The sequence below is a fragment of the Notamacropus eugenii genome, chromosome 3 (genome assembly GCF_028372415.1).
Source record: "Notamacropus eugenii isolate mMacEug1 chromosome 3, mMacEug1.pri_v2, whole genome shotgun sequence".
Lineage (NCBI taxonomy): Eukaryota > Metazoa > Chordata > Mammalia > Diprotodontia > Macropodidae > Notamacropus > Notamacropus eugenii.
Genome location: NC_092874.1, coordinates 108,971,582 through 108,998,346, shown reverse-complemented (window position 1 = coordinate 108,998,346; position 26,765 = coordinate 108,971,582). Strand labels below are relative to the sequence as shown.

The 26,765-nt window shown below is 40.8% G+C and overlaps 2 protein-coding genes across 4 annotated transcripts in view; one reads left to right on the top strand and one right to left on the bottom strand.

The window, feature by feature from the left end:
• The window catches only part of TBXAS1 (thromboxane A synthase 1), a 252,187-nt gene extending 246,996 nt beyond the window's left edge, over positions 1-5,191 (top strand). For both annotated transcript variants that reach the window (XM_072652586.1, XM_072652585.1), the window contains 3 exons: positions 195-332; positions 2,871-3,033; positions 4,869-5,191. In XM_072652586.1, the coding sequence (XP_072508687.1) occupies positions 195-332; positions 2,871-3,033; positions 4,869-4,943 (376 nt within the window). In that variant the 3' untranslated portion in view covers positions 4,944-5,191. The remainder of the gene's footprint in view (positions 1-194; positions 333-2,870; positions 3,034-4,868) is intronic.
• An 8,045-nt stretch (positions 5,192-13,236) lies between these two features.
• The window catches only part of PARP12 (poly(ADP-ribose) polymerase family member 12), a 30,399-nt gene continuing 16,870 nt past the window's right edge, over positions 13,237-26,765 (bottom strand). For both annotated transcript variants that reach the window (XM_072652583.1, XM_072652584.1), the window contains exons 5-12: positions 24,442-24,565; positions 22,558-22,750; positions 20,946-21,066; positions 20,215-20,311; positions 19,051-19,126; positions 17,483-17,613; positions 16,088-16,239; positions 13,237-14,555 (exon numbers count right to left, since the gene is read on the bottom strand). In XM_072652583.1, coding sequence (XP_072508684.1) covers positions 14,302-14,555; positions 16,088-16,239; positions 17,483-17,613; positions 19,051-19,126; positions 20,215-20,311; positions 20,946-21,066; positions 22,558-22,750; positions 24,442-24,565 — 1,148 coding nt within the window. In that variant the 3' untranslated portion in view covers positions 13,237-14,301. The remainder of the gene's footprint in view (positions 14,556-16,087; positions 16,240-17,482; positions 17,614-19,050; positions 19,127-20,214; positions 20,312-20,945; positions 21,067-22,557; positions 22,751-24,441; positions 24,566-26,765) is intronic.

The following is a 26,765-nucleotide window of genomic DNA, read 5'->3' as shown; positions in this document are numbered from 1 at the left end:
CTCTACATTTTCCTGCATATCAAAGAGAATCCTTCCATGGTCATCTTTTCACTCTGGCACACATGAATATATTGTCCTCGCGCCTCTTATTTGCCTCAGTGGAAGCACAACTTTTACTGGTTATACAGTTCATAGATGGCTTCTAAAAGTCCAATGTTACCATCTGATTCTCTGTGATCATTTGCCTATGCCAGGTTCACTCGGGAAACAGCAAAAGACTGTGAAGTGAGGGGCCTCCGTATCCCAGCTGGGGCTATTGTGGAAACAGCTGTTGGCTATCTGCATCACAATCCGGAATACTGGCCAAACCCAGAGACATTTATCCCAGAGAGGTAGGAAATGTCCTTCTCCCTCTTTTTCCCTTTCTAAAAGCTCCACTATAACTGGAGTTGGATCATGCGTTCAGTTAGATACTCACTCAACCAGTGGAAGCATTTTCTTTCACAGCCTTCTGAGGAGATGTGGCCATAGCCATAGCCAGGAAATTTGGTGACCGATATAGGCTGTGTAAAATGCGCTCAGTCAGAACAGATGATGAGATACATTTCCCTCTTCAGTTAAGAGGTGGAGGACTAGATAAGGAACGTGCCCTCCAAAGTTGGGTATGGTTGCTTTATTAGTCACTTATGCAGAATGTTTCTTCTTTTTTTGTGTGAGAGTGGGTGGCAAGCGCAGTGTATCACACCAAAGACATCAATAACACTTTCTCTTAAAGTGTTACTGATGTCTTTTTGTTTTTACATTACAACCACTCATAGATGACTCCTACTTCATGAGAGGTCTCTTGTAACAAAATCAAACAGTTAAGTAAAACTAATAACACAACAACCTCATTTGAAAGTAAAATGCACGCAAGGAAAGCAGAATAGAGACATGACCTTAAATCAATTTTTTAAACAAAATCAGTTCAAGGGGAGAAAACCAAGGACACAAGACACAGTGGGGGAGGAACCCTGGACACTGCCCTATTATAAGGGAAGGCATAGGTTTCAGAAGAGTGGGAAGCCATTATTAATGGAAGCAGGGAATGGGTAGCTGGTTTTATTAAAGGAATGTAAGCACTCTTAGTGCCCTCTAAATTTCAGCATCCTGGGTAAAGCCCCATTCACCATGCCCTATTTATGGATCTGAATGTGCCTATAAAGTAATCAGATAGATCCCAATACTTGGTCTCAACACTTGATAGACATCTTGTGAAGCTCTCCTTTACTCACGGAAAAAAAGGTGATCAACCCTCAGGACCTTGACTATAGTATCTCATTCAGAAGTCATAATTCCAATATGAGTGGGGCAGAAATTTACCTTTGCATAATCTATGGGTTGGGCTTGCTTCATAAATCAAAGTGTTTCCGGGCAACATGATGGAATGGGGAGGAAAAACATTAGGAGGCAGGAGACTTGAATTCCCTATATCACCACTACTTACTGAATGACCTTGGTCATGTGAATTAACCTTTCTGTGCCTCAGAGATATTCCCCAATAGATAAAGGGTCAAAGGACATGAACAGGCAACTCATGAAGAAAAGTTCTTTTTTTTCTCCAAAAGCAAGTTATCAACAACCATAGGGAAAAGTGCTCCAAAACACTAAAAACAAGATGAATTCACATGAAAACAATTCTGAAATTCCATCTCCCCCTTTTGAGATTGATAGAAATGATAAAAACCAGAAAAGGACAATTACTAGAGGGCATCAAAGAGGACTGGCACACTAATGCATTGTTGGGGTAGCTGTGAATTGGTTTAGTCAATCAGCAAAGCAACTCAGACCATACCTCCAACACTCCCACTAACCTGTGCATAACTTTTTATCCAACAGTGCCAAGATTTGCCATATACCCCAAAGCGATCAAAGAAAGAGGGAAAGGATTCAAATGTACAAAAATGTTAACAGTAGAGTTTTCATTGTAACAAAGAACTGGAAACAAAGTGGATGCCCATCAACTGGAAAAATTGATAAGCAAATGATGTTATATGAATGTAATGGAATATTATTATATCAAAAGAAATTGCAAGAGGGACAGATTCAGAAAAACCTGGTAACATCCAAATGAATTGATGATACAGAGTAAAGTGAGCAAAATCAGGAGAGAAATTCATACAATGATTACAATACTGTGAAGAAAAAGGAATATGAACTAGGCTTGTGATTTCATTGGTACAGGGAACTCCCAGGTGAGGAAAGTCCCTCAATTAATGTAGGTCAGCACCTTCTCTGCAACTTATATTCTAAAGAGAAATGCAGCCCCAAAGTACCCCCAACCCTGATTAAAATGTAATCGGGTAATACCTAATAAAACAAAAATATAACAAAACATAGATAATATTACATTACATTATGAAATTAAATCAACATGTGACGCACAGGGACCCTAATGTATGGTTTAGTGGCCCCTGTTTCTATTTCAGTTCCACGACAGAGCCTTGGAGCACTGAGAGGCTGTGACTTTCCCAGGGCCCTAGAGTCCATACGTCAGAAGCAACGCTAGACTCCAGGTTTTCCCAGTTTCAAAGCCAGCTTTCTATACATTACACCAAAGTTGTCTTTCTCTGAAGAAAAACAACTCCAAAAAATTTAAGAATCTGCATTGGAATAATCAACCACAACTCCAAAAGACTTGGGTTCAAGCCTTAACTATGTGACACTAAATGAGTCATTTCCCCATCGGTGACTAATTTGAAATGGGTACTACAAGCATTTACAGTACCGATCTCACAGCATTATTGTATGAAAAGTGCATTGTAAGCCTTAAGGTTTTGATATAAATAGGAGTTGTTCTAATATTAAAGTGAAGTAGGTTAGAAATACCTCTAAAAGACATTGAAGTGGCCTTATTTTTCAGAACTGATTGTACATGGTTTACCTTGCAGGTTTAGCCAGGAGGCAAGACAACAACATCTGCCCTTCACCTACCTCCCATTTGGGGCAGGTCCTCGCAGCTGCATCGGAGAGAAGCTGGCGATCCTGGAAATCAAGCTGACATTGCTTCGAATTCTTCAGAAGTTCAAGTTTGAAACCTGCCCTGAGACCGAGGTAAGCCCTTCTTTCTGCAGAGGGGCTCCTCCCTACTCATCCATTTGATCCTCTTTAATCTGCTCACTCTATCGCATCTCTTTCTCTCTCTCTCTCTCTCTCTTTTTTTTTTGGAGGCAATTGGGGTTGTGATTTACCCAGTGTCACACAGCCAGCAAGAGTTTGAGACCAGATTTGAACTCCAGGTCCAGTGCTCTATCTTCTAGGTCACCTAGCTGCCCTGCATCCCAGCTCTTTTCCAAGAGCAAAGGTGAGAGAGGAATTCCAGAAACCCAAATTGAGTAAGGGGCAGTTGTTCACCTGGTTCTCTCACAGGGGGAACCTAGACATGGGGTGTCTGCAACAGCAGCTTCCTAGACTTAGAATGCCAAGCCTAACCCTTTGTAGGTACTGGGTGACGCTGGAAGGAAGTTGGAGTCGGAGGACCTGATTTGGAAGCCTGACTCCAATGTACAAGCATGCGACCACATGCGAGTCACCTTGCTCTCTCACTTTCCTCACCTATGGAATGGAAATAATGTTCCATGAACTACTGATACCTCACGGGGGCGCTGAAGAGCCACAAAAAGGCGCTATGACTGGGGGTTGATTTCTGCCTGTAATTCAAAGGGCCCCTAGCAAGTCCAAAAATGCAACAATTTTATGGGGAAAAAAATGAAAAGCCTTGAACTGGGGGCCAACAGACTGATCCTCTAGTCCTGGCTCTGCCACTGGTCTGCTATACAAGTTTACTCTACTTTATTTTACTTCTCTGGGCCTCCGTTTGTCATCGTTCGGTGGTGTCTGACTCTTCGTGACCCCAAGGCCCGCAGCAGGCCAGACGTTTCTATTCTTTGCTCTCTCAAAGTCCATCTAAGCTCAAGTTCGTTGCTTCCCTGATACTATCTCTCCTTCTCCTCCTCTGCTGTCCTCTTTTCCTTTTGCCTTCCATCCTTTCCACATCAGGGGCTTTTCCAATGAGTCCTCTCTTCTCATTATATGGCTAAAGTACTTAAGCTTCCAGTGAATAGCCTGAATTAATTTAAGTATTGACTGATTTGATCTCAGTTTACCCATCTATAAAAAGGAAAGTACTTTACAGTCTTTCCCCTCTCCAGTCCATGCTCCTCCCAGTTGGTAAGGGGATTTTCCTAAAGCAGGGATCTGACCACAGTCACTCCCCTTGTTGAAGGAGTGGCTCTAAAGCCAGCACCATCTTAGTTCAGGTTCAAAGTTGGGATGAAATGAAGCAAGTCCCTGAACATTTAACAAAGGAGAAAGTTCACTTTGCCCTAAAATAGCTAATATGCAAATACATGGGGACATTCAGCTTCTCTGGAAGTGGCCCCCACTTCGTCTCCATCTGGAAACGTCTTGTTAGTCAGTCACCAGGTGATGGCCATTGGGGCACCTGAGGGGCAATCTGAGAAGAGCCCACTATACAGATATGGGACCTTTCATGCCCCCAGATTAGAAAAGCTAGAAACAAGCAAATTGTATAGGGAGAAGAAGCTGTGTTGGAAGAGGAGGAGACAGTCACTCTTACGTTCACCTTCTTAATAAACTCCACTGGCTCCCTATTACCTCTAGGATCAAATATAAATAGGCATTTAAGAATCTTTCACAACCTAGCTCTGAGCTACCTTTCCAGCGTGATTACATATTACTCCCCTTCATGGAGTGCAGCTAAAGTTGCCTTCTTTCCCTTTCTTACACACAACACTTCATTCTCCTGTTTCCAGGCCTGAAATGCAGTCCTTCCTCATTTTTGCCTTTTGGACTATTGAGTTCCCTTCCAGATCAGCTTAAGCTTTTCTTATGACTACATATTCTCATCCATCTGCTCTTTATTTCAGGTACCCTTGCAGCTAAAGTCCAGATCTGCCCTAGGACCCCGAAACGGAGTCCATATAAAAATTGCATCCCGCTAAGACAAAATCATGCCCCTCTCCACTATATTTCTGAAGGGGAGCTTTTCTCAGCTGCAATCATTCTCATCCCTGCAACTCAACATTACGAGAACACTCTTGAGTGGAAGAAGCCCACTGTATGGATATTCCAACTTACAAAAAGAAAATACGGTGTAGAAATCTATTTTGTGGATACCTTGCATGCTGGTACCGTACTGCCACACACTCTAGGCACTTAATAAAGGCTTGTCATAGCAGCTTGTACTTGATTCTGAATTGGCTGATTGCATTTGAGTTGCTGATCTGTTGTCCTAAAGGAGGGCTTCTATATAATTCACAAAAAACGCTCCTGACAGAGGACTGAAACCTTGCGCATTTAAAGGGCACATTTACCTTAGGAAAAAAAAGCTACAAATTAAAGTCAGTAACAATCAGGGGCGCAATGAGCTGTTTCAGGACACTAGCCCTAAGAGAACATAGCTTTGGACAGCATATTGGTTCAGATGACAGGCCCTGGTTTCCAGGCCTTACCCAAAGGAAAGGCAAACCTGACTGGAGCCTAGGAGGTTTTCTTAGCTCTTCAGAGTTGATGCCCCATTCGTCTCCCTAGAAGCAGAAACAAGACCTTACTCTTCAGCTGATCCAAAAGCTAACAGAGCTTATGTTAATATGTCCATGCACACTCTCCTCAGAGCATTTAGAGATTGAGCGTTCACTCTGAAGCCCATCACCCTTTCCTCCTTCTCTTGTACCCGATATTCCCTCCCCACCCAAAGACTTTGCACTTTACATCCATATCCTGTAGAAATGGCTCAAAGTCCACCAGCAAGGATTTCTAAATTTCTGGGCCCTTCCGGCAAAGGGCTGCCCCACAAATGGAGTGAAGAAAAAAGTGGGAGTGGGGGGTGGATTAGAGGAAAGGTAGAGGGAACAAGGGAGGGTGACTCGTATATTAGCCTCTTCCTCAATTGTGAACAACCATGCAAATTCTGGAGTCTAATAGTAACAGGCAAAATTTACATAGGCAGATAGGTGATGCAGTGGATAGATAGATCAACAGCCCTGGAGTTCAAATCTGGCCACAGATACTTACTAGCTGTGTGACCTTGGGCAAATCACTTAACTCTGTTCGTTTCAGTTTCGTCATCTGTAAGATGAGCATGGTGGAAAATGCTATCCACGTCCAGAGGAAGAACTGATGATAGATTCTGAATGCAGATTGAAGCACACTATTTTCATTTTATTTTTTCATGATTCTTTTCTTTTGGTCTGTTTCTTCTTCCACAACATGACTAATATGGAAATATGTTTTATGTGATCGCACATATATAATGGATATCAAATTGCTTACCATTTGAGGAAGAGAGGAGGGAAGGAAGAAAAATATGGAAGTCACAATTTTATAAAAAGTAATGCTAAAAATTGTCTTTACATATTAGAAAAAATAAAATATTATAAAAAATTTCCATTTTCCCTGCAAGTAACTTAATTTTTCTTACGAACTCAGCATAAGGTGCCACATTTGAATATTTTTAACAAAAGAATGAAAATGGTTTGGGAGGTTCTCAAACATTAAAAAATTCCACTTCTGAGTTTCTGAAGTATGCTGATGTGAGTGTTTGTATGGATGACCCGTGCATCATTCTTTGGCAACAAAAACAGGTTTTTAAACGAATTGCTCATTGTGACATCTTCATACTATCAGTGACTATCTCAAGACATAGTACATAGACAAAATGAGGTATATTGTTGTAATCTTGATACTCTGGAATTTTTAGGCTGGATTAGTGTGAGATCTGATTAGATTGTCTTTATTTTGTAATGCGACACATAAAAAGCTGGTACTACAAATACAAGTGTCAGCTCTGCCATTTTCTTGTTTGCATATTACATTATTATGTATTATAATACTTATTACATTGTTAATATTTTAGATTTAATTGTTAAATATTTATTTAAAATTTTATTGAAATATTTAATTACCTAGCTTTCACACTGTATCCCTCCTTCTAGTGAGTCATCCCTTGTAAGAATTAAAAAAAAGAAAAAATACCTAATCAAGATATCTAACACATGCAGTATTCTAAGTTCGTTGTCACTTACCTCTGCAAAGTTGTAGAGGTGCCTTCTCAGTTTTCTTCTCAGGAATAGGCTCAGTCAATATTGCCATCATGGAGGGACGAGGTTAAGCCTATCTAGAGGCAACATGGCACACTAGAAGAGTTTTATCTGGAGTCAGGGGACTTGGGTTCAGGTCCCAGGTTGGCTGTTTACCACTTTTGTAATCTTTGGCAAGTCAGTTTCTCTGGGTTTCAGTTTCTTCATCTGTAGAATGAGGTGGTTGGACTAGAAAACCACTGAGGCCTCTTTCAACTCAATAGGTATTATGGATGATCCTGCAATTTTCTGTTAGAATTTTCTAAATCTGAAAGAGGCACTTTGAAGTCTCCAAACAACTACTGTCTTATTCTCTAGGTCTTCCAGCAGTATAATTAACTTTTTATTCAAAATACTCAGATATTTTACATAGAGAACAGTCTGGAAAAAGTTATGTGCATGAAATAAATTTCTATGCATCAGGTTCTGTATTCCTTTTACTTTCATTATAAATATGAAAATCACAAGATCATAGATTTCTGCCTGAAAGGTACCTTAGAGATCTTCTAAGCCAACCATTTCCTGATGGGCAAACTTGGTCTCAGGGAGGTTAAAAGATTTGTTCAGCATCGTGGGTAGCATGAGTCCGACCTGAGCTCTGAACCCAGTTACTCTGATTCCAGATCCAGGGAGGCTCTCCTCCCTGTACCAAGCAGCCCTGGGGGAAAAAAATGACCCTGAAAGTTTTTTAAAAAATCACACAGAAGTAGAAAAAAATATGATTTTTTGATTACAATAATTATCAACATCCATTTCAAAATAAGAACACTACACCTGAAATTGAAAATATTATATTATTTGGAATACAGGTCACACTCTTTAAATGAATTATGTTTGGGTGGAAAAATGGTGATTTATGTTAAAAAAACACTGCTTCCCTACCACTGCCCTGCAGTAGCACATGGATCGATCTCTGGGTCTAGAGTCAGGAAGACCTGAGTTTGAATCCAGCCTCACAGCTGTGTGCCCCTGGGCAAATCTCTCTTCATTTCCATCATTTTCCTCATCTGTAACTTGGGGGATAGTCATTGTAAAGCATTTAGCTTTATTTACTATGTGCCTGCCACATAGTAAAGTGCTATATAAATGTTGTTCAGTAGCGTCTGACTCTGTGACTCATTTGGGGTTTTTGTGGCAAAGGTACTGGAGGCGTTTCGCCATTTCAACGTAATAGGTACATAATTAATGTAATAAGCAAACACGAAAATGGCAGAGCTGACACTTGTATTTGTAGTACCAGCCCTTTGTGTGTCACAGTACAAAGTAAAGACAATCTAATCAGATCTCACACTAATCTAGCCAAAAAAATTCCAAACTATCAAGATTATAACGATAAACCTCATTTTGTCTATATGCTGTCTTGAGATAGACACTGATAGCATGAAGGTATCACCATGAGCAAGACATTTAAAAACCTGTTTTTGTTGCCAAAAAATGATGCATGGCTCATCCATACAAATTCTCACATCAGCATACTTCAGAAACTCAGAAGTAGAATTTTTTAATGTTTGAGAATCTTCCAAATGAAGAGTTTCAGTGGGAACCATTTTCATTCTTTTGTTAAAAATATCCAAGTGTAGCAACTTATGATGAGTTTGCAAGAAAAATTAAGTGACTTCAGGGAAAATGGAAATTTTTTATAGCATTTTATTTTTTCCAATATGTAAAGACAATTTTTAATATTAATTTTTATAAAATTGTGAGTTCCATATTTTTCTTCCTCCCTTCTTCCTCCAATGCTAAGCAATTTGATACACATTATATATGTGCGATCACGTAAAACATATTTCCATATCAGTCATGTTGTGGAAGAAGAAACAGATCAAAAGAAAAAAAACATGAAAAAATAAAGTGAAAATGGTATGCTTCAATTTGCATTCAGAGTCTATCAGTTCTTCCTCTGGATGTGGATAGCATTTTCCACCATGAGTCCTTTGGAATTGTCTTGGATCATTTATATTGCTAAGAAGAGCTAAGTTATTCATAGCTGATCATCCCACAATGTTGCTGATGCTGTGTACAATGTTCTCCTGGTTCTGTTCATGTCACCTTGGATCCCTTCATCTAAGTCTTCCTAGGTTTTTCTGAAATCTGTTTATCACGTTTTATTGCACAACAGTATTCCATTACATTCACCAAACTTGGTCAGCCATTCCCCAATTAATGGACAATTCCACAATTTCCAATTCTTTGCCACCACAAAAAGAACCGCTACAAATATTTTTGTGTACGTAGGTCCTTTTCACTTTTTTATGATCTCTTTGGGATAAAGACCTAGTAGTGGTATTGCTGGTTCAAAGGGTATGCATAGTTTGGTTGCCCTTTGGGCATAGTTCCTGATTGCTCTACAGAATGGTTGAATCAGTTCACAATTCCACCAAAAGTGCAAGTGTCCCAATTTTCCCACATCCTAACATTTATCATTTTCCTTTTCTGTCATATTAGCTAATCTGACAAGGGTAAGATGATACCTCGTTGTTTTAATTTGCATTTCTCTAATTAAAAGCGATATAGGGCATTTCTTCATATGATCATAGATACCTTTAATTTCTTCATATGAAAACTGCCAGTTCATATCCTCTGACCATTTATCAATTGGGAAGTGGTTTGTATTCTTATAAATTTGACTTACTATATTTTTGAAAAATCATGCTTTTATCAGGGAAACTTGCTGTAAAAACCGTTTCCCAACTTTCTGCTTTCCTTCTAATCTTGGTCGCGTTGGTTTTGTTTGTGCGAAAACTTTTAACGATCAAAATTAACCATTTTGCATTTCACAATGCTATCTCTTCTTTGGTCATAAATTCTTCCCTTCTCCATAGACCTGACAGAAAAACTATTCCTTGGACTCCTAATTTGCTTATGGTATTTATTATCCTTTATGTCTAAATCATATACCCATTTTGATCGTATCTTGGTACAGGGTGTAAGATGTTGCTCTATGCCTAGTTTATGTCATATTGTTTTCCAGTTTTCCCAGCAGTTTTTGTCAAACAGTGAGTTCTTATCCTAAAGGCTGGGGTCTTTCAGTTTACCAAACACTAGGTTACTATGGTCACTTACTAATGTGTCTCATGTGCCTAATTTAGTCTACTCATCTATTTTTCTTGGCTAGTACCACATAGTTTTGATGATTACTGCATTATAATATAGTTTGAGATGTAGTACTGCTAGGCTACCTTCCTTTGCAAAAACCAGAAATTTATTAGGCAAATTTCAGCAAAAAACCTTTGCATAATTAGTAAATTGGACTGAAAAAAATAAGGATCCTTATTTAACCTGTGCAGTCACTTCTTCTGGATCTATGAATTTTCATAGATACAACCATTAAACTACCTATTAAAATATAGTGAACTTAAAACCAGATCTTTGAATTGCTTTACCACAGCAATTAGCGTGATATCCAGTATCTGGTAAGCACTTAATGCTTGTTTATGAACTGACTGCATCACAGTTTAAGTAACATTTTTATTCACATTTAACCACACTGCTTCCATCTAAAAACACTAATAATATTTTCATTGAGAACAAGAGTTGTTTTTTACTGTTAATAAGTAAAATACTTTATTTTAAAAATATTTCATCTTTATCTCAATCTTTCTTTAATTTCTATTTTCATGTATTTATTTATGTATGAGTTAAAATACCAGTACATATATATATAACATATAAATTAACAAATCTGGCAGTGAAAGCTCAATTTTTTTTTTTACTGGTTATTGTCGTTGTTCCGTCATGTTCGACACTTCATGACCCCATTCAGGGTTTTCTTGACAAAGATACTGGAGTGGTTTGCCATTTACTTCCCCAGCTTATTTTACAGATGAGGAAATTAAGGCAAACAGGATTAAGTGACTTGCCCAGAGTCACACAGCTATTAAGTGTCTGAGCCATATTTGAACTCAGGTCCTTCTGGCTCCAGGCTGCCCTCTCCATTACCTACCAAAAAATAATCAAAACTCAGACTTAAGGGCCTGCACTCTCTGGTGCCAACCTATCTTTCTAGGCTTGTTTCTCACCATTGCCCTACATAAACTTGAAACTCCAGTCAAACTGGACCACTCATGTTCATCAAACATGTCTTGTACTTTTCTTGACTCTATATTTCTATGGGATTTATGACAAAGCAGAGGAGTTTGAAATTTACTTGGCAGGTGATCAAAATAGTCAATTTAAGCTAATTATCTGCTTCCGAGACCCCAGCATAAATGTAAAAATTTCATGCTTTCTAGTTCAAAGTTAGTTAGCTGAGAGAGTGGGAATGGAATTCCTACTCCTCAATCATAATAACCAAGCAGGTGCAAAATGTGGGCCAGACTCCACTCTATTTGAAATGTCAGGGAGGCCCCTGCCATATTTCCTGAGTCACTGGGACTTCAAGAGGCCCCTGCTGTCATGGGAACAAAGAAGCCAACAATCTCTGCCACTTTGAACCACACAAGCCTTCTGACAACGGCAAGTGAGTCCTCTTTCTTTAATGTATAACTGTGCTTGGCTAACGTGGAAATACATTTTGTATGACCTCATATATAACTGTATTGCATTTCTAGCCTTCTCAATGGGTGGGGGAGGAGTGGAGGGAAGGAAGGAATTACAACTGAATATAAATTTTTAAAAAACATATGTGTGATAACATCATGCTTCCATTCAAAAATCTTCAGTGAATACAACTCGCAAGCAAAATTCAAAATCCTTTACCTACCTACAGCACCGTGTGTGTGTGTGTGTGTGTGTGTGTGTGTGTGTGTATGCGTGTGTGTTTGTCCTTCGCTGCCAAAGAAGACCATGCCATCGGAGAAATAATGACATGACTTGCACTTGACTTTGTTTTGAGAGAGGGAGGGCTGTGCAGGTCACCAGCCTCACTTCTCCTCCAGAGCCATCTGAATCCAGTGACCAGATATTCATCAGGATGACTGGACATGACCCAGGATGAGGCAAATGGGGTTAAGTGACTTGCCCAAGGTCACACAGCTAGTGAGTGCCAAGTATCTGAGGTGAGATTTGAACTCAGGTCCTCCTGACTCCTGCACTGGTGTTCTATCCACTGCACCACCTTGCTGCCCCGAGACAGCACTCCTTACACCAGAGGTGTCAACCATGGGGTCTGTTGCCCACAACATTGTCCAGTGTAGCCAGAACCAGATTAAAATGTAATTGGGATCACAACAGAACATTATATGAAAAAATCAGGTCACTGGATCAGTAGCAATGATGCTATCCTACCTTTCTCATGTTATTCCCTCCCCCATACTTACAGAAAAGAAATAAAACATGGCAGACCTCAGAGTTCAGGAAGGCCTGGATTCACATCCCACCTGTAATATTAACTTCTGGGCAAATAACTTAACCTTTCAGTACTCTAAACCAGCAGTATTAAACACTCTGCCCCTGCCAACTATACTTCTAGTGTGGCCTGAACCAAATTAAAATGTAATTGGAAAATATTTAACAAAATAAACCAAAATACCACAGAACATAGATAATATTACTGTGTCATCTTCTGGGTCAATATGCACCTCCCTGTCACAGTTCCAAAACCTTGCTTCTATCTGAGTTTGAGACCACTGCTCTAGGCAACTAAGTCTCTAAGATTATAAACTACAGAGAAGGTGCCAGCTACATTGGTAAAATTTCCTCATTTGGGAGTTTCCCACAGCAATGAAATCATAGGTTCAGCCCCTATACTGATGCACTCTTTGATTCAGCTGAAATAGACTTCTTTCTAGCCCCCAAACATGGCCCTCCTACTATGAGTTTGCTTAAGCTGCTCTCTCTTCATCACTGGACCATCTCCTCTCCCCATCTCTGCCAGATGAATTCCCACCTAGCCTTTAAAAACCAAATCAAATGTCATCATCTCAATATTAACCTTTCCCTGAACCCTGGACTGGTAATAACCTTCCCTACTTCCAGATCTCATGTAGCAAACACTTGGTTTTACAATCCTCTAATGCACTCACCACCTATGACTGTGCATCATAATTATTTACATATCTCTTATAACTGCCACCTAAATGGTAAACTTTGAGGGTAATAACACTATCATACTTTACCTCCATGGCTATACACGGAAAGTGCTTCGTGTTGTACTACTGAACCGTCCACATGTGCTGAGGATGCAGAAGTAAAAGAAGCAAGTAACTTCACTCATTACTCATTTGTAGATAAATTTCCTTTTATTTCCATACTCATTTGTGACATACACTTGCATAAGTTCACACAGATATAAAACTTTACTCAACAGTATGACTTGCTCTTAACCAGCATGAATGACATTTCATATTACCGACCAAACGAGAAAGTGGCTACGTTGGGAGCTGATGGGTATAAATGGTTAGTCTACACTGCAGAGATGCCATTAATTTTATCAAAACCCTAATTGATAACCCCCGTAAAGGAAGAATCAGATCAAAATAGTAGAACACAAAAGCATTTTTTCATTTTCCTACCAGGGAGCCAGTTTGGCAGATCCATTTCCAGTTGCTACCAGCTATGATGTAAAGAGCAGGCAGAAAGATAAGGGCGAATGCAAATAGCAGAGGTTAAAGGGCTAAATGTTGGGTCATCAGTATATTCCCAAACTAAAACTAGCCCTAAAAGAAATCCCTGCCTTCTTTGAAGAGGTGGAGGACTACAGGTAAGAAACACTGTGTATATTGCCAATCTAAGATGACATCCTGTTCAGCATTGTTGAGCTGCTCTTTTTTAGTTAATGTCACAAGGCACAGCTTGTAAGGCAGGGAAGGGATAGATTCAGAAATGAAGGAAATATAAAAACAGAAGATCTCAATAAAAGATTTTTTTAAAAAATTAGTGCAATTTTGCTCTTACCAGTAAAATACTAAGACAACAGAATACTTAACTAAGACAATAAAAGTCCGACACAGTTAAAAAGGAAAAAAATAGGCGTGGCTATCACCATATACTCATCAGTTACTCTGTCGTTGATGTTATACTACAGAAAGAAGTAAACAAGAGCTATGAGAGAAAATTCTCCTTTAGCAAAAAGTCAGTGATATACCTGTACAAGGAGATTAGTGCAAAGTAGGACATTAAAACTTTTTAATGTTTTTCAAAAACGATGCCAGGTTCTTTCTCTACTTTAAGAAAAGAGACACCAAAAGAAGCAGAGAAACGTGCAAGTCTCCAAACCTTCATTTCAGGACTAGATGTTTTGGAGAAAGAAGAGTCAGGTAGACCAAGCTGTCCGTGGGGAGGCTCAGTACCAAATGAGGTATTCTGGGTAAATCTGGTGCTTCTCGAAGACCACAAAAACAGAAGGGTCGCTCACACTGTTCACACAGCTGTTGTAGAAGATGTTACTTTGACCTTCTTTGGGAGGAGGCCGCAGATAGGAGGAAGTGCCCTTGGTAAAGTCTCCGACCAAAACCCGGGCCAAAAACATGGTCTGGGATTTCAGCAAAGACTGACTGTAGTAGTGGGAGTAAGCAGCATCTCGGGCGAAGTAGCTACCTGTAAAAGAAACACACCGATCCAGACAACAGGGTTGAGTGTCAGGCAAATCACCAGGGATGGAGATGGTTACAGTACTTCCACTTCCCTCAGCCACAGGCCACACTGGTGTAGACACCAAAGGGCAGCTGAGGCAACGAGAGATGGTCTGCTTGTTCTTCCCTCTGCCCTCCAACCATAACTCTTTTTTTCTCCTCCCACTTTTTCTGCTTCTCTTTCTTCTTCCTCTGAAACACCTAAGGACAGCCATCAGCAATAAGCTCCCCTAACTTCCCTAGCTAAAGAGATGACTGAGCCTTGGGTTCTAACGGGGTTGGAAATGATGGTAAAGGTTGACACAAAAACTTCTGTCCAGCCCACATGGGAGAAAAACATTTTCAAGTTGCATCTGGAGAGCAAGTTATCTGTTGAACAATTCTGTGCTATAGTGAACAGTTTTTGCAGGCTTCCTTCAATAAGTATTATCTCAATATACAGAGACTATAAATCAGAGAATTAATTGGTCACATGCTAATTGAAAATCTGGGTTCACAGAATTTGCAGAAGCCCCTGTGTCAGACAGGCTCAACCACCAAAGTGAAACTTGGTTTATAAAAGTTACCCAAGTCACAGAAGAATGTACAGCTTGATTAAACCATAGCTGGGATTTGTACATCCATATGAATAAACTTGTGTGACGTGCGAAGAATTTAGTGCCAAGGAAATAAAGACACCATCCTAGAAAGACTTGCCTCAGAAGGAGTTGCAAAAGTGTCATGTTTCTTGCTCAATTTCTCCCTGAATCTCAGGTAAGACTGCCCCTTTGAATCAACAAGTAAGTAGCTTCTTTCTTCAGTACCATTATGCTCAGCATCAAGAATATAAAGACAGAGTCCAACTTGTCCCTCAGATGGATACAAAACATTGGTCTAAGCAGAAATGCCCCTTTCTCAACTCGCCCCTGGAAAAGGAGAGTGTCTGCGTTTTGAAGGACTTTGGGGCACATACCAGGTAAATAAAGGCTAATGTTAGCAAAGCACTTCTCACAAAATTTGAAAGCAAATTACTGTCTACATTTAATAAAGGATTACATTCTTTTAATTTCTTAGGCCAAGGTCTCAAGGCTCCTCTCTTAATTTTGCAGAGTTGGGTTTTAGGAACTTTCACAAACACCTTACTCTGAAACTTCAGTGTGGCATGGGGGTTACCATGTGTCGTTCTTGGAGACTCCACCTCTGCAATTCAAGATTTGCAGCTCCTACAGAGCTGAGAAGGATTCAGGTGATATACTCTATATCTGTCACCAAAGGACCAGTCAAATCAGGGTTCAGAAAAGGGCATTACCCAGCTGAGCCAAGGCTGATGATTTTTTTCAGTTCTAGTAAGACGAGAAGACCATCTACAATCACAGATAAGTTGTAACCTGCATCAGAAGAGCATGCTAACACACAAACACCACCACAACAAAACCACATAGTCTTACAATGTTTAAGTATTTACAAGTTTTCAGAAAATTTTTAGTTTTTTAAAAAATTTAAATCTTAACTAGTTACCTTTGCCATAGCTAGTACCATGAAGGCCACAGATCCTCCAGTCAAAATTCTGATGGCAGATGGCATCGACATACTCAGGTCGAGTACCATGAAACAGAAACCTCTCATCTACTTCCTGTCCTCCATTACTCTTCTTCATCTGTGCTTTCTGCCTGTGACAAAGAGCACAACGTGGGTGGTTCCAACCAAATACAGGCTGCACAGTGATCTGAGAGCACACTTGTCCCCAAATAACCAACACGTTGCAAACCTCAAAGAGATTCTCAGGTACATTAAATGACTTTCACCAAGACTTTAAAATAACCAAATGTGGGTTCTCTTTGCTAGTTATCCTTTCTTTCCCCTTCAGTTTTCTGTGGGCATAAGAAATAAAGGAAAAACTCTATCCCTTACTTCATTCAAGGTCATCCCAGAAGAGATAAGCCCTTGGGCAAAGAAGTCTGTTTTTTCTTCCTATCATCACTCCCAAATCTGGTGTTTTCCCCTCTCAAGGAAACATGGGAAAGGACAAGGAGCTTGTGACTATTTATGGTTTCCGGTGGCCAACAAGCCAATCTTTCTCTCCAGAATGCAACACAGAGCATTATTGGTCTTGAACTACTGCAAGGTGGCAACTCTCTTCAAGTAAATGATCACATGAAGTAATCTTTGTAAAGCACTTAGCCCAATTCCCAGTTCCACACATAGAGCAGACATTCCATAAATGTCTAGAAGTGGTAGGCCTTTGCACAAGAGCCCCTTCTGTTGGAGCCTAATTAATTAGCCCAATAAGATAGGGTAATATCATCAACAAATGCAGGAAATATGTAAGTTTTAGCAAACTTTACTCTTTCATCAATAAGGAACAGGGCAAAAAGCCATTCACCTTTGACTGTAGGTAGCTAAGTATGCTTCTATCTTATTCCTTGTGATTAATTATAGGATTTATGACTGTAAACTACAAATCTACTGCAAATAGATGTATGCCAGAAACCATCACTGTAACACCTGGCATGGAGAAGCCAGCCCTACAGTGGCGTATCTCCATATGTTTTACGCCATATCCTATGCACAAAAACCACTACATCTACAAAGATGTGAGTGACTGATGATAAATCATAAATTAAAATACCACCTGAATGGGAAAAACATGCTCTTGGCACTTTTGGTAGAGTGGATATTTTGTCTACAAGTGGCAATGGGTTGCACGGATCCGCTTAATCAGTTCTCTCTCATTCTGGTCTTTTTAAGAATGCTTCACAAGTTTGGTTAGGGGAGGAGGAGTCACATACCTGAGGAGCCCCTGCGGTGAAACGGACAGAGCCCTAACTCAGGAGCTAACAGACCTCAGTGTGCGTCCCAGACAGCACCGAGCTCTGCTTTTTATTATTTCTTTGTTGACTGTCTCAAACATACCACTGATACACTTCCCAGAGTGCTGGGTTCTGGATTCTCTGGATCTTACGAATGACGAAGTTACGCATTGTACGACAGAATTGTTCTTGGACCTTCAGATACTCTTCAGAGGAGGGGGAGAGTAGGATTAGCTACAAGAGACAAAAAATAAATATATTTTTTAAACACATTAAGGACATGACGGCTCCATACGGGAGACAAATAGATCCTTTTTTTTTTTTTTAACAAAAAGAACAAACATGGGGAAGAACTGACTGATGTAGCAAGAAGAGAACAACAACAGGAAGAGAAAAGGGAAAGGGAATCTGGCTAACTACATTTTTGTTGAAGCCTATGTGCACACACATGCGTAAGCGCATACACACGCACGCGCACACGCACACGCACGCACGCACACACACACACACACACACACACATCACCACCTCTATTTCAAGTTCCAGTTTTTCCTGATAACCTACCTGGTCTCCTAAAAATATGCCTTGTTTCTTGAATAAAATATAGTCCCTTCATCCTTTAAATTCTACTTTCTAAGAAATTTTCATAGTTAATGGTTTCACCCATTTCCTCTCTGGGTCCAACCACCACCTCTAAAACTGTCCCCAAACACTTCTGCCCCTCCAGCCGTGGGCACAACAATCACCAATGATGTATCTGAGATTTGGTCACTTTAATGTCACTAGTTTTAGCTGCAAAGGCCTGGGTTTCAATCCCAGCTCTGCATCCTGCTACTCTGAACAAGTCACCTAACCTCTACATGGCCCTGAGTTTTCTCATCTGTAAATGAGGTGATGGGGCTAAGACCAAATGACCAGATGATGCCTAAGATTTTCTCCCATCACTAAATCCTACAATAATAATATTTACATAGCACTTTTCTTTACATCCATTTTCATTTGATCCTCAGAGCAATTCTGTGAGGTTAAGTATTAGCCTGAAAACTGAAGAAAGGGAAGGCTGAAGAGGCCATGTGCCTTGTCCATGTTCACACAACGATTAAGTGTTAGAGACAGGATATGACCCCAAGTCTCTCAAATCTGAATCCAACACTCTTTCCACTATACCAAGCTACCAATCCATTCATTAAGAATGACTTTCACCCTGGTCAGCATGACATAGCAACTGTACAGTCAAGTGAGAAGAATTGGGATCGAGGTCCAGTTTTTTCCTAAATAGCTTTGTGGGCCTGGCTAAGTCGCCACTACTCTGAGCCTGGGCAGCTAGGTAGCACACTGGGATAGAGCACTGGGCTTGGAATCAGGGAGACTCATCTTATGAGTTCAAATCCAGCCTCAGACACTTACTAGCTGTGCGACCTTAGGCAAGTCACTTAACCCTGTCTGCCTCAGTTTCTTATCTGTGAAAATGAGGAAAATGGCAAACCACTCTAATATCCCTGCCAAGAAAACCACCAATGGGGTCACAAAGAGTCAGACACAACTGAAACAACCAAACAACACTTTAAACCTAAGGTTTCTCATGCGAAAAATGAAGAGTTAGACGAGGTAATCTTTAAGGTACTTTCGGACTCCTAAATTCTAAGATCATCAGCGGTTCAGGTTCCATACCTTAAATCCCAGGTCAGGCAACGCAGACATGTCCCAATGAGATGGGACATCCTTTGGATTCACTGATTTGTCACAACTGAACATAACAGAAAATAAAGAACATTTTCAGTGTCTCAGGAAATATCAATACTATTACCACAGGAAATATCAATACTATTACCACTCATTCACACAGTGTCTCTGGACCCTATCACTTCTATCCTTCCTTGTCCCAATGGTTAATTCCTCATTCTGTCTCCTCTTAAGCAAGCTAAGAAGACTGAAAACATTAATAATTAGTCATTAGCAATGGTAATTAGATTAACCCTTAATTACTTCCACAAATATTAGTGATATAGAAGATTCAAACAGCAAATATTCTTACAATCCTACAATTCCTACATTCTTACTTGACATTAGGATGCATTTTTTTCTTTTCCAACAAATCTACTTTCCTAATTATGTCTGATTTGAGTTGACATGATAACTACTCAGTATTCCCTAGAAATACACCAACTGAGAGAATGGCTTGTGTCTAAAAGCAGATAACTGAGAGATACCACAGTGAAATTAAGCAGCATAACCACAGCCAAATAGGGCTTAGGACCTCCTGGCTGAACAGAGTTAAGCCCTGAAGAACCCAAAGTTTTCATGCAGTTCTGGGGTGGAAGAAGTCATTGACTAGAGTTGTTCACTGAGTTTCTTAAATATTCTTCTTTCTGGTGTTATTTTTAATTTTTTGCTAGAGCGAGGGTATGAGAGCTTGGCTTCCTTCCTCCATTCAGATCATTTGGCCAGAAGATGGTTCCCAACCTTTTCTGGAGCATGAGAATTCCATTTATAAGGTAAAAAAAAATTTGTTGGATTCTTCAGAGAGAGCAATACTAACCATTCACCAACAAAATATAATTACAAAAACAGCTACTATGAATTCACTTTTGCTTTTAAATGAATTTTTATCTTTAACCATAATATCTATACACACTTGAAAAATAGTAAAATATGTATGTGTGATACATTATTTATATTTGATTATATTGATTTGTGCTGCATATTTTGTTGGAGCTAAACAAAGACAGTAAGGTTTGATGTTAGCCAGACATTTCTGGTTAATCTCAGTATCAACCAAAGCTACGAGCTATAGCAAATCTGCACCAAGGGACAAATCACTCAAGTACAGCTTACCAAGTCTGCTTCGTCTTCACATCCTCAGGAGAGACATATTTTGGTCTCCGACAGACTTTTCTGACAGTGCCGTAGCATAAGCTTTTCTGAGTCATGGCTAAAAAACAACAAAACTAACTTAACTACATGTGAAAACTGACTGGCCTGAATTAAGTGAGGGAAAGGTTAGTATGAATTGGTGACCATTTTTTTTTTAAAAGAAATAAAATTATAGAGAGCTGCAGAAGATTAGTTCTTGTAGCATGGTAAATACTTATCCACCACTCATCCTTATTCCCTAGAGACCCCTACCAAAGATACCTCCAGCCATAGCTCCCAACTTGTCCCTCAGGTGCCTTTGATAAGACCACAACAGGACAGAAGTCACAAGGTCACAATAATTTTCCATCTAGCTCTCCTTTGAGTCATAAAAATTTCTGCTTTATGGGGGCTGGAGGCCACTTCCATGATGAGACAGTGTCCTACATGCACATTTCACATCCATGGAGTGCAGGGAATTCAGACGCAGGTTGGTCATGCTAACTGTGACTGCCACTTCAGGGCTAGATTTCAGAATAGACCATACGGTTGCTGATTTCTGCCTGATCCGGTCTGTGTAGCCTTCAATAAACATATCTAGTCTCGAAGTCTTTCGTGTAAAGCACTTCTGGCACCGTGTCATGACTGAGTCTAATAAGCCAGTACAAGGAGTAAGAAGCACCAATTGTCACATGAGCATCCTTGGGAAATACCTTTGAAATTCAACTCATAGACAAGCTTTCCAACTGAGAACTTCAGGATAGATGACTCCTGGCTCAAGTAGGCCTTCTCCAAGTCACTGCTGCTAACATCAGCTGCGTGGTGTTCGGTGCCCTGTCAAGTTAGAACCACACAAAGACCATTTCTTATAGCGCAAGACAAGCCTCCAGTAAAGGTGATGGGCCCCTAGATTATGCAGACACAAGACTTCAGGCCAGGGGTGGAGCACTTGCAGCCTCAGAACCACAAGTTCCCTATCCTTGTTTTAGGCTTTAATAATGATGAACCGGGGGCTCCTGAACCAGAAGTCAGGGCTGAGGGGAGGCCCTGACAGTTCAACAACAGGGTTTGAGTAGGGTTGGATGGGACTGGAGAGTCCAGCCTAGGAAAATGAATAATGCCAGAAGGGAGACAGGTTTGATCAGAAGGCTAGAGGAGTTGGCATGGGACAGCTGGGGTAGGAAAGCAGAGGGACATGTGTTAGAAATTCATCAAGAAAAAGCTGACTGGAGCAGTTGCTAAATTCCTTTGGAAAACAGAAATCTAAGAACTATATACCTTGTGGGTTACAAAGTATGATTTCTGCTGAACAAGGGAAGAAGGAAGGAAGGTAAGAACAGATAGAATTCTTTATTAAAATGGGAAACTCTCAAATTCTTTTAAAGCCTTAACAATGCCTTCGCAGATAAAGGGCAGTCACCAAACATTTGTTCATGTTGTTGTTTTTACATCACTGATAGGTGAATGACTGGCATCACCAATGCAGGTGTCTGGCTAAGTTTACTGACTGACTTCACTTCTCCCTACCTCTCTGATTCTCCTTCTAGACTTCGTTGAAGAGCTCATTATTATCATGGTTCCAATTATCAGCTCTCTTGACCTACCACTCATCTTCTATTTGTCTCTAAGACCCTCCTTTGGGATACACAGAAGTATCTGAGTACAGCGGACAGAGGGGTGGACTTGAAGTCAGGAAGACTTGAGTTGAAATCCTACCTGTGACATTTACTAGCTATATGACTAAGGACAAGTCACTCAGCCTCTCCTGAGTCTTACTTTCCTCATCAGATAAATGGGCAGCTGCACATTGTATCGTTTGACATGCCCAAAATCAAACCAAGAATTGTCAGCTGGAATGGAAGCAAAGGCTTCTTTCCACCTCATTTAACACAAGGAACAGAAAAGATACTCACCGCGTGACAATTTCCACTTATTCAAGAGGATTTGGATCTTTATACAGATAAAGATTAAGTCTCGCTAGACTGAGCTCCAAATTCCTCAGTTGTGTTGGAATTTTACTGAATAACTGCTTGAAATAAGCAAGCTTTTTTCATCAAAACAGCATATGACATCCGTATTTTAGATGTTTTCATCATTCTCAGGTCACCAAAAGGACTATTTACTCTTGTCCCACATCACTTAGAGAGTCTCAGGCTTGAGCTAGAAGGGATTTTAGAGGCCAGCTAATCCAAGTCCCTCATTTCACTGATGGAGAAACTGAATCTAAGACAAGTGAATGCAGGCCGTATAGGTGGTACTCAGATATATGGCACACAGCACAGGGGATTTTAATCTATGAGCTGCCCAAATGAGCGCCTCCCTTACCTTTAGGCCATACTCCTGCCACAAATTACCATCATTTTTCCAATACCAAAGCCACTCGGTAGTGAGGATGAAGTGTGGAGGCTTGACAACAGAAGAGGCCGTGGAGAGACGTCGCGCTTTGTAGTGGGCACAACTCATGTATTCAAAGTTCATGGAGGCGATCCCAGGGCTCCACGCAACCTTAACAAGCAACCTAGGCAAGAAAGGAAGTGGGTAAAAATTCCACAGCTAGGTGGCGTCAGAGTCCTAGTGCAGAGTGCCGGGGCCAAAGTCAGGAAGACTCATCTTCCTGAGTTCAAATACACAAACATTTACTAGCTGGGTGACCCTGGACAAGTCACTTAACCCTATCTGCCTCAGTTTCTCATCTGTAAAAATGATCTGGAGAAGGAAATGACAAGTCACTCCAGTATCTTTGCCAAGAAAACCCAAAATAGGGTCACAAAGAGTTGGACAAGACTGAAACCAGAGAACAAATTACTAGCCATAATTATTATTCATCAGGCCCCCTTGAAAATCTTTACTTAGCCAATTTTCTCTTTAACCAGATCTGTGATTTCAGTGGTGTGAGGAGAGCTCCCAATTTAGGACTCCTTCTACCCACACAGATTGGCACCTTGGCTCTTCAGCTGAGAGCCACCTGGAACACTAAGAAATTAGGTGACTTGCCCAGGGTCACATAGACAGTATGCGCTAGAGGTAGGTCTTGAATCCAGGTCTTTCTGACTCTGGGGCCAGCTCTCCATCTACTATAGCACAGTGACTCTCTTGGTAATGTTTGTTCAGCATTTGCATTACTTTACATTCTTTCCAAAAGAAATTGTTTTTAAGTCTATGGTCATTTTACTTGTCACTAAAGCAAGGTGTCCATGGCCCACTCCCACATCCATCCCTGGTGAGCAGTGAGTAAATGAAACCTTTTGGGAAGACCAACACAAACAGAAGGATAAAGTGCTAAACAATGAATTTGTTCTCATCCAGTTGTATCCAACTCTTCATGACCCCATTTGATGTTTTCTCGGCAAAGACACTGGGAATGCTTTGCCATTTCCTTCTCCAGCTTATTTTTACAGATGAGGAAACTGAGGCACGTAGGTCACATTGCTAGTGTCTGAGGCCAGATCTGAACTCAGGTGTTCCTGACTCCAGGGCTGGCCCTCTATCCACTTTGCCACCAAGTTGCCTGTAAATTAATTCCATGGATTTAACTACTATTCCAGTATATCTACACTAACAAAGGGGTATCAATGCAATAATACTGCAGACAAAACCCAGAAATCCCTTGGCTCTGGAATCACTTCTAAACAAGTTTCAAAACAAACCTTAAGAAAAGAGCCAGGAAGCTTCCTACATTTTACCTCCCTCCCCACTGAATCATAGGATGATTGGCTAGGGCCCAAAGAGCCTCAGGGCTCATTTGTCCAATTTCCTCATTTTCTTGATGACCAAACAAAGTCCTAGGGAGATTAAGCAACCACTTAGGTTAAATACTCTGTGGGACTACAGAGTGAGTGTAGCTAGTGAGAGACCAAGCTTGGATTGGAACCCAAATCCAGTAGCACAAAGCAGGACCATGCTAACAACTCAGTCAACCCCAGATGCCCCCACACCAACTAATCCTTTAATGGTCTTTCTATTCAGTAAATATTTACATAATTATTTCCTTCTTCCCTCCCCCCCTCCCCACAGCTTCTTGCTAAAGGGATGAGAGAGGAAGTACACGAGGCAGACAGGGCAGAAAACATGTTACCAGAGACTGGTAGTTACCACACTTCCACATCCTCATGGCATGCTCAATTTCTAATACGGCAGGCAAAATTAAATAATATGGAAATGCCCCCCAAACAGCGCAGGCAAAGAGCAGAAATAAATAACATTTCATACTGGTTTTTATTGGGGTTGCAGTATGCTTTTTCAATCGTCTCCATTTCTTCCAAATCCTTCCATGTGTTCCCATCAAAGAACTGCCATCTATACGGCAAATGAAAATGGACCTTAAAACACTTATCTAAAACAAAAATGAAAACAAAATCAAAATGGTAATTCCATACAATACAGACTATATGAAAAAACAGTATAGGTGGAAATGGACTTAGGCAATACCCTCTAAGGCTAAAAACCACTCCAGATCTTTGCCAAGAAAAACCTGGGCCATGAATAGCACTGGTGTGCTATGGGCCACAGGGTCACAACCAGAAAACCAAACAACAACAAACTAAAGCTAAAACTCCAAGCAGGGAACCTTAGAAGGGTGTGCCAAAAATTTCTGTGCCTCAACTGCTCAGACCACCACACAATAACGGCCAGACCATGAGCTTAGTCCCCAGGCAGGTGCTCTTCTTCATTTACACAGGCATGGGTAGCCAGGAGGAGCAGACCAGTCCTGTGTGGCTGAGACATCACAAATCCAAAAGAACCATCTCCAAGCACCTGTTCTGTTGAAACTGGGTACCCGGCCATCCTCCTTCTTCCTCTAGAATAGGCCGCCAGCCTGCACTCACTTCCCCTTCTCAGAAACAGTATTATTCTAGTGCCATTTAATCATATATTACATGTCTTATTTTCAAATCTTAGACCCCAGGGGAAAAAGATGGAGGACAGAGGAGGTCGATTAGCAGGATGGGTGTGAACTCTGAACTAGTCTGTGCACTTATAAATGGGTCAGGCCACAAGGGGTCTGAATTCAGAGCAAGACTGATAATAAATAATGATAAAAATAAGAGTAATAAAGCAACTCCTTGAACTGTGAACAACTGCCTGAAAGTGAAACTGATGACTCACTGTGGATGAAGGTCTGAAGGATAAGCAAGGGCTGCAGCCTGAGACTCAGATATTTAGAGCTACAGCAGACACGGGGTGGGGATGGGGTGCCAAATAACCCAACACTCTCATTTTACAGATGAGAAAACCAAGACCAATCAAGGTTCTGTGGAATACAAAGTAATCATTGCTATGAATGATGCCACAGGAACCTTCAAATAAAGAACCCCGTTCCTACTTCCATGGAGCGCCGCCCATGGTAATATGGCAGTCCTCACTTCCAACAGGATCTCCTCCCAAAAGTTCCTTCCTAAGTTAGGTATTTGGAGCCTGGAATACTTTTCCCCATAGAAGTCATGTTAAAAATGGTAGCAACAATCCTGGGCCAACCTAAGGCCAATTTAATATACAGTGTGTCTGAAACACTACTGAGATAGCCCATAACCCTGACCCCACCACCTCAAGAGAAAGACTAACTGGAGAGGCTTCAGGGTTAGTAGAAAGTGTCCTGGGGAGCACAGCCCAGCGTGGACCGCACTGGACAGAACTGGAGGGGGCTTCAAGGCACCATGCCACTGGCAGCAGCTGTGGGTCCCAGATTCCTCAACTAACAAACGCCAAAGACAGCTTCAAAGGTCAGTGAGAAAGTTCTTTCACTTGGGTGAGAAGGGAACACAGCAGTCTAGCCCTGGCCCCAGGTAGCAGCAGCTTCCATTGTTGGAGCCCTGGCCTAAAGCCCCTGGGAGAACTGAGTAGCTGATCTGGATCTCAGGCCTGAGTAGGGACCCTGGGACGAGGAGTGCTGGCAGGCCTGGTGGAGCTGGTAGAGGCTCTGGAGAGGGAATCCTGCTCACAGACCAAAGCACAGGACAGGAGAGGAATAAACTTCTATCCCTTGATTGTGCCACCCTGGAGGAACTGAGAACTTACAGGTCCCTGGAGTATATCCTCCCCTTGACAAAGAACTCACAAGTCAAGTAACTGGCTGGGAAAATGCCCAAAAAACGGAAAAAGAATAAGACTACAGAAGGTTACTTTCTTGGTGAGCAGGTATTTTCTTCCATCCTTTCAGATAAGGAGCAACAATTGAGGTCTTCAGAGGAAAACCTAAAAGTCAAGACTTCTGCATCTAAAACCTCCAAAATAAATATGCAATGGTCTCAGGGCATAGAAGAGCTCAAAAAGGATTTTGAAAATCAAGTTAAGAGAGGTGGAGGAAAAATTGGGAAGAGAAATGAGAGAGATGCAAGAAAAGCATGAAAAGTGAGTCAACAGCTTGCAAAAGGAGACCTAAAAAAATGCTGAAGAAATTAACACCTTTAAAAATAGACTAACTCAAACGGTAAAAGAGGTCCGAAAAGCCAATGAGGAGAAGAATGCTTTAAAAAGCAGAATTAGCCAAATGGAAAAGGAGGTTCAAAAGCTCACTGAAGAAGACAGTTCTTTAA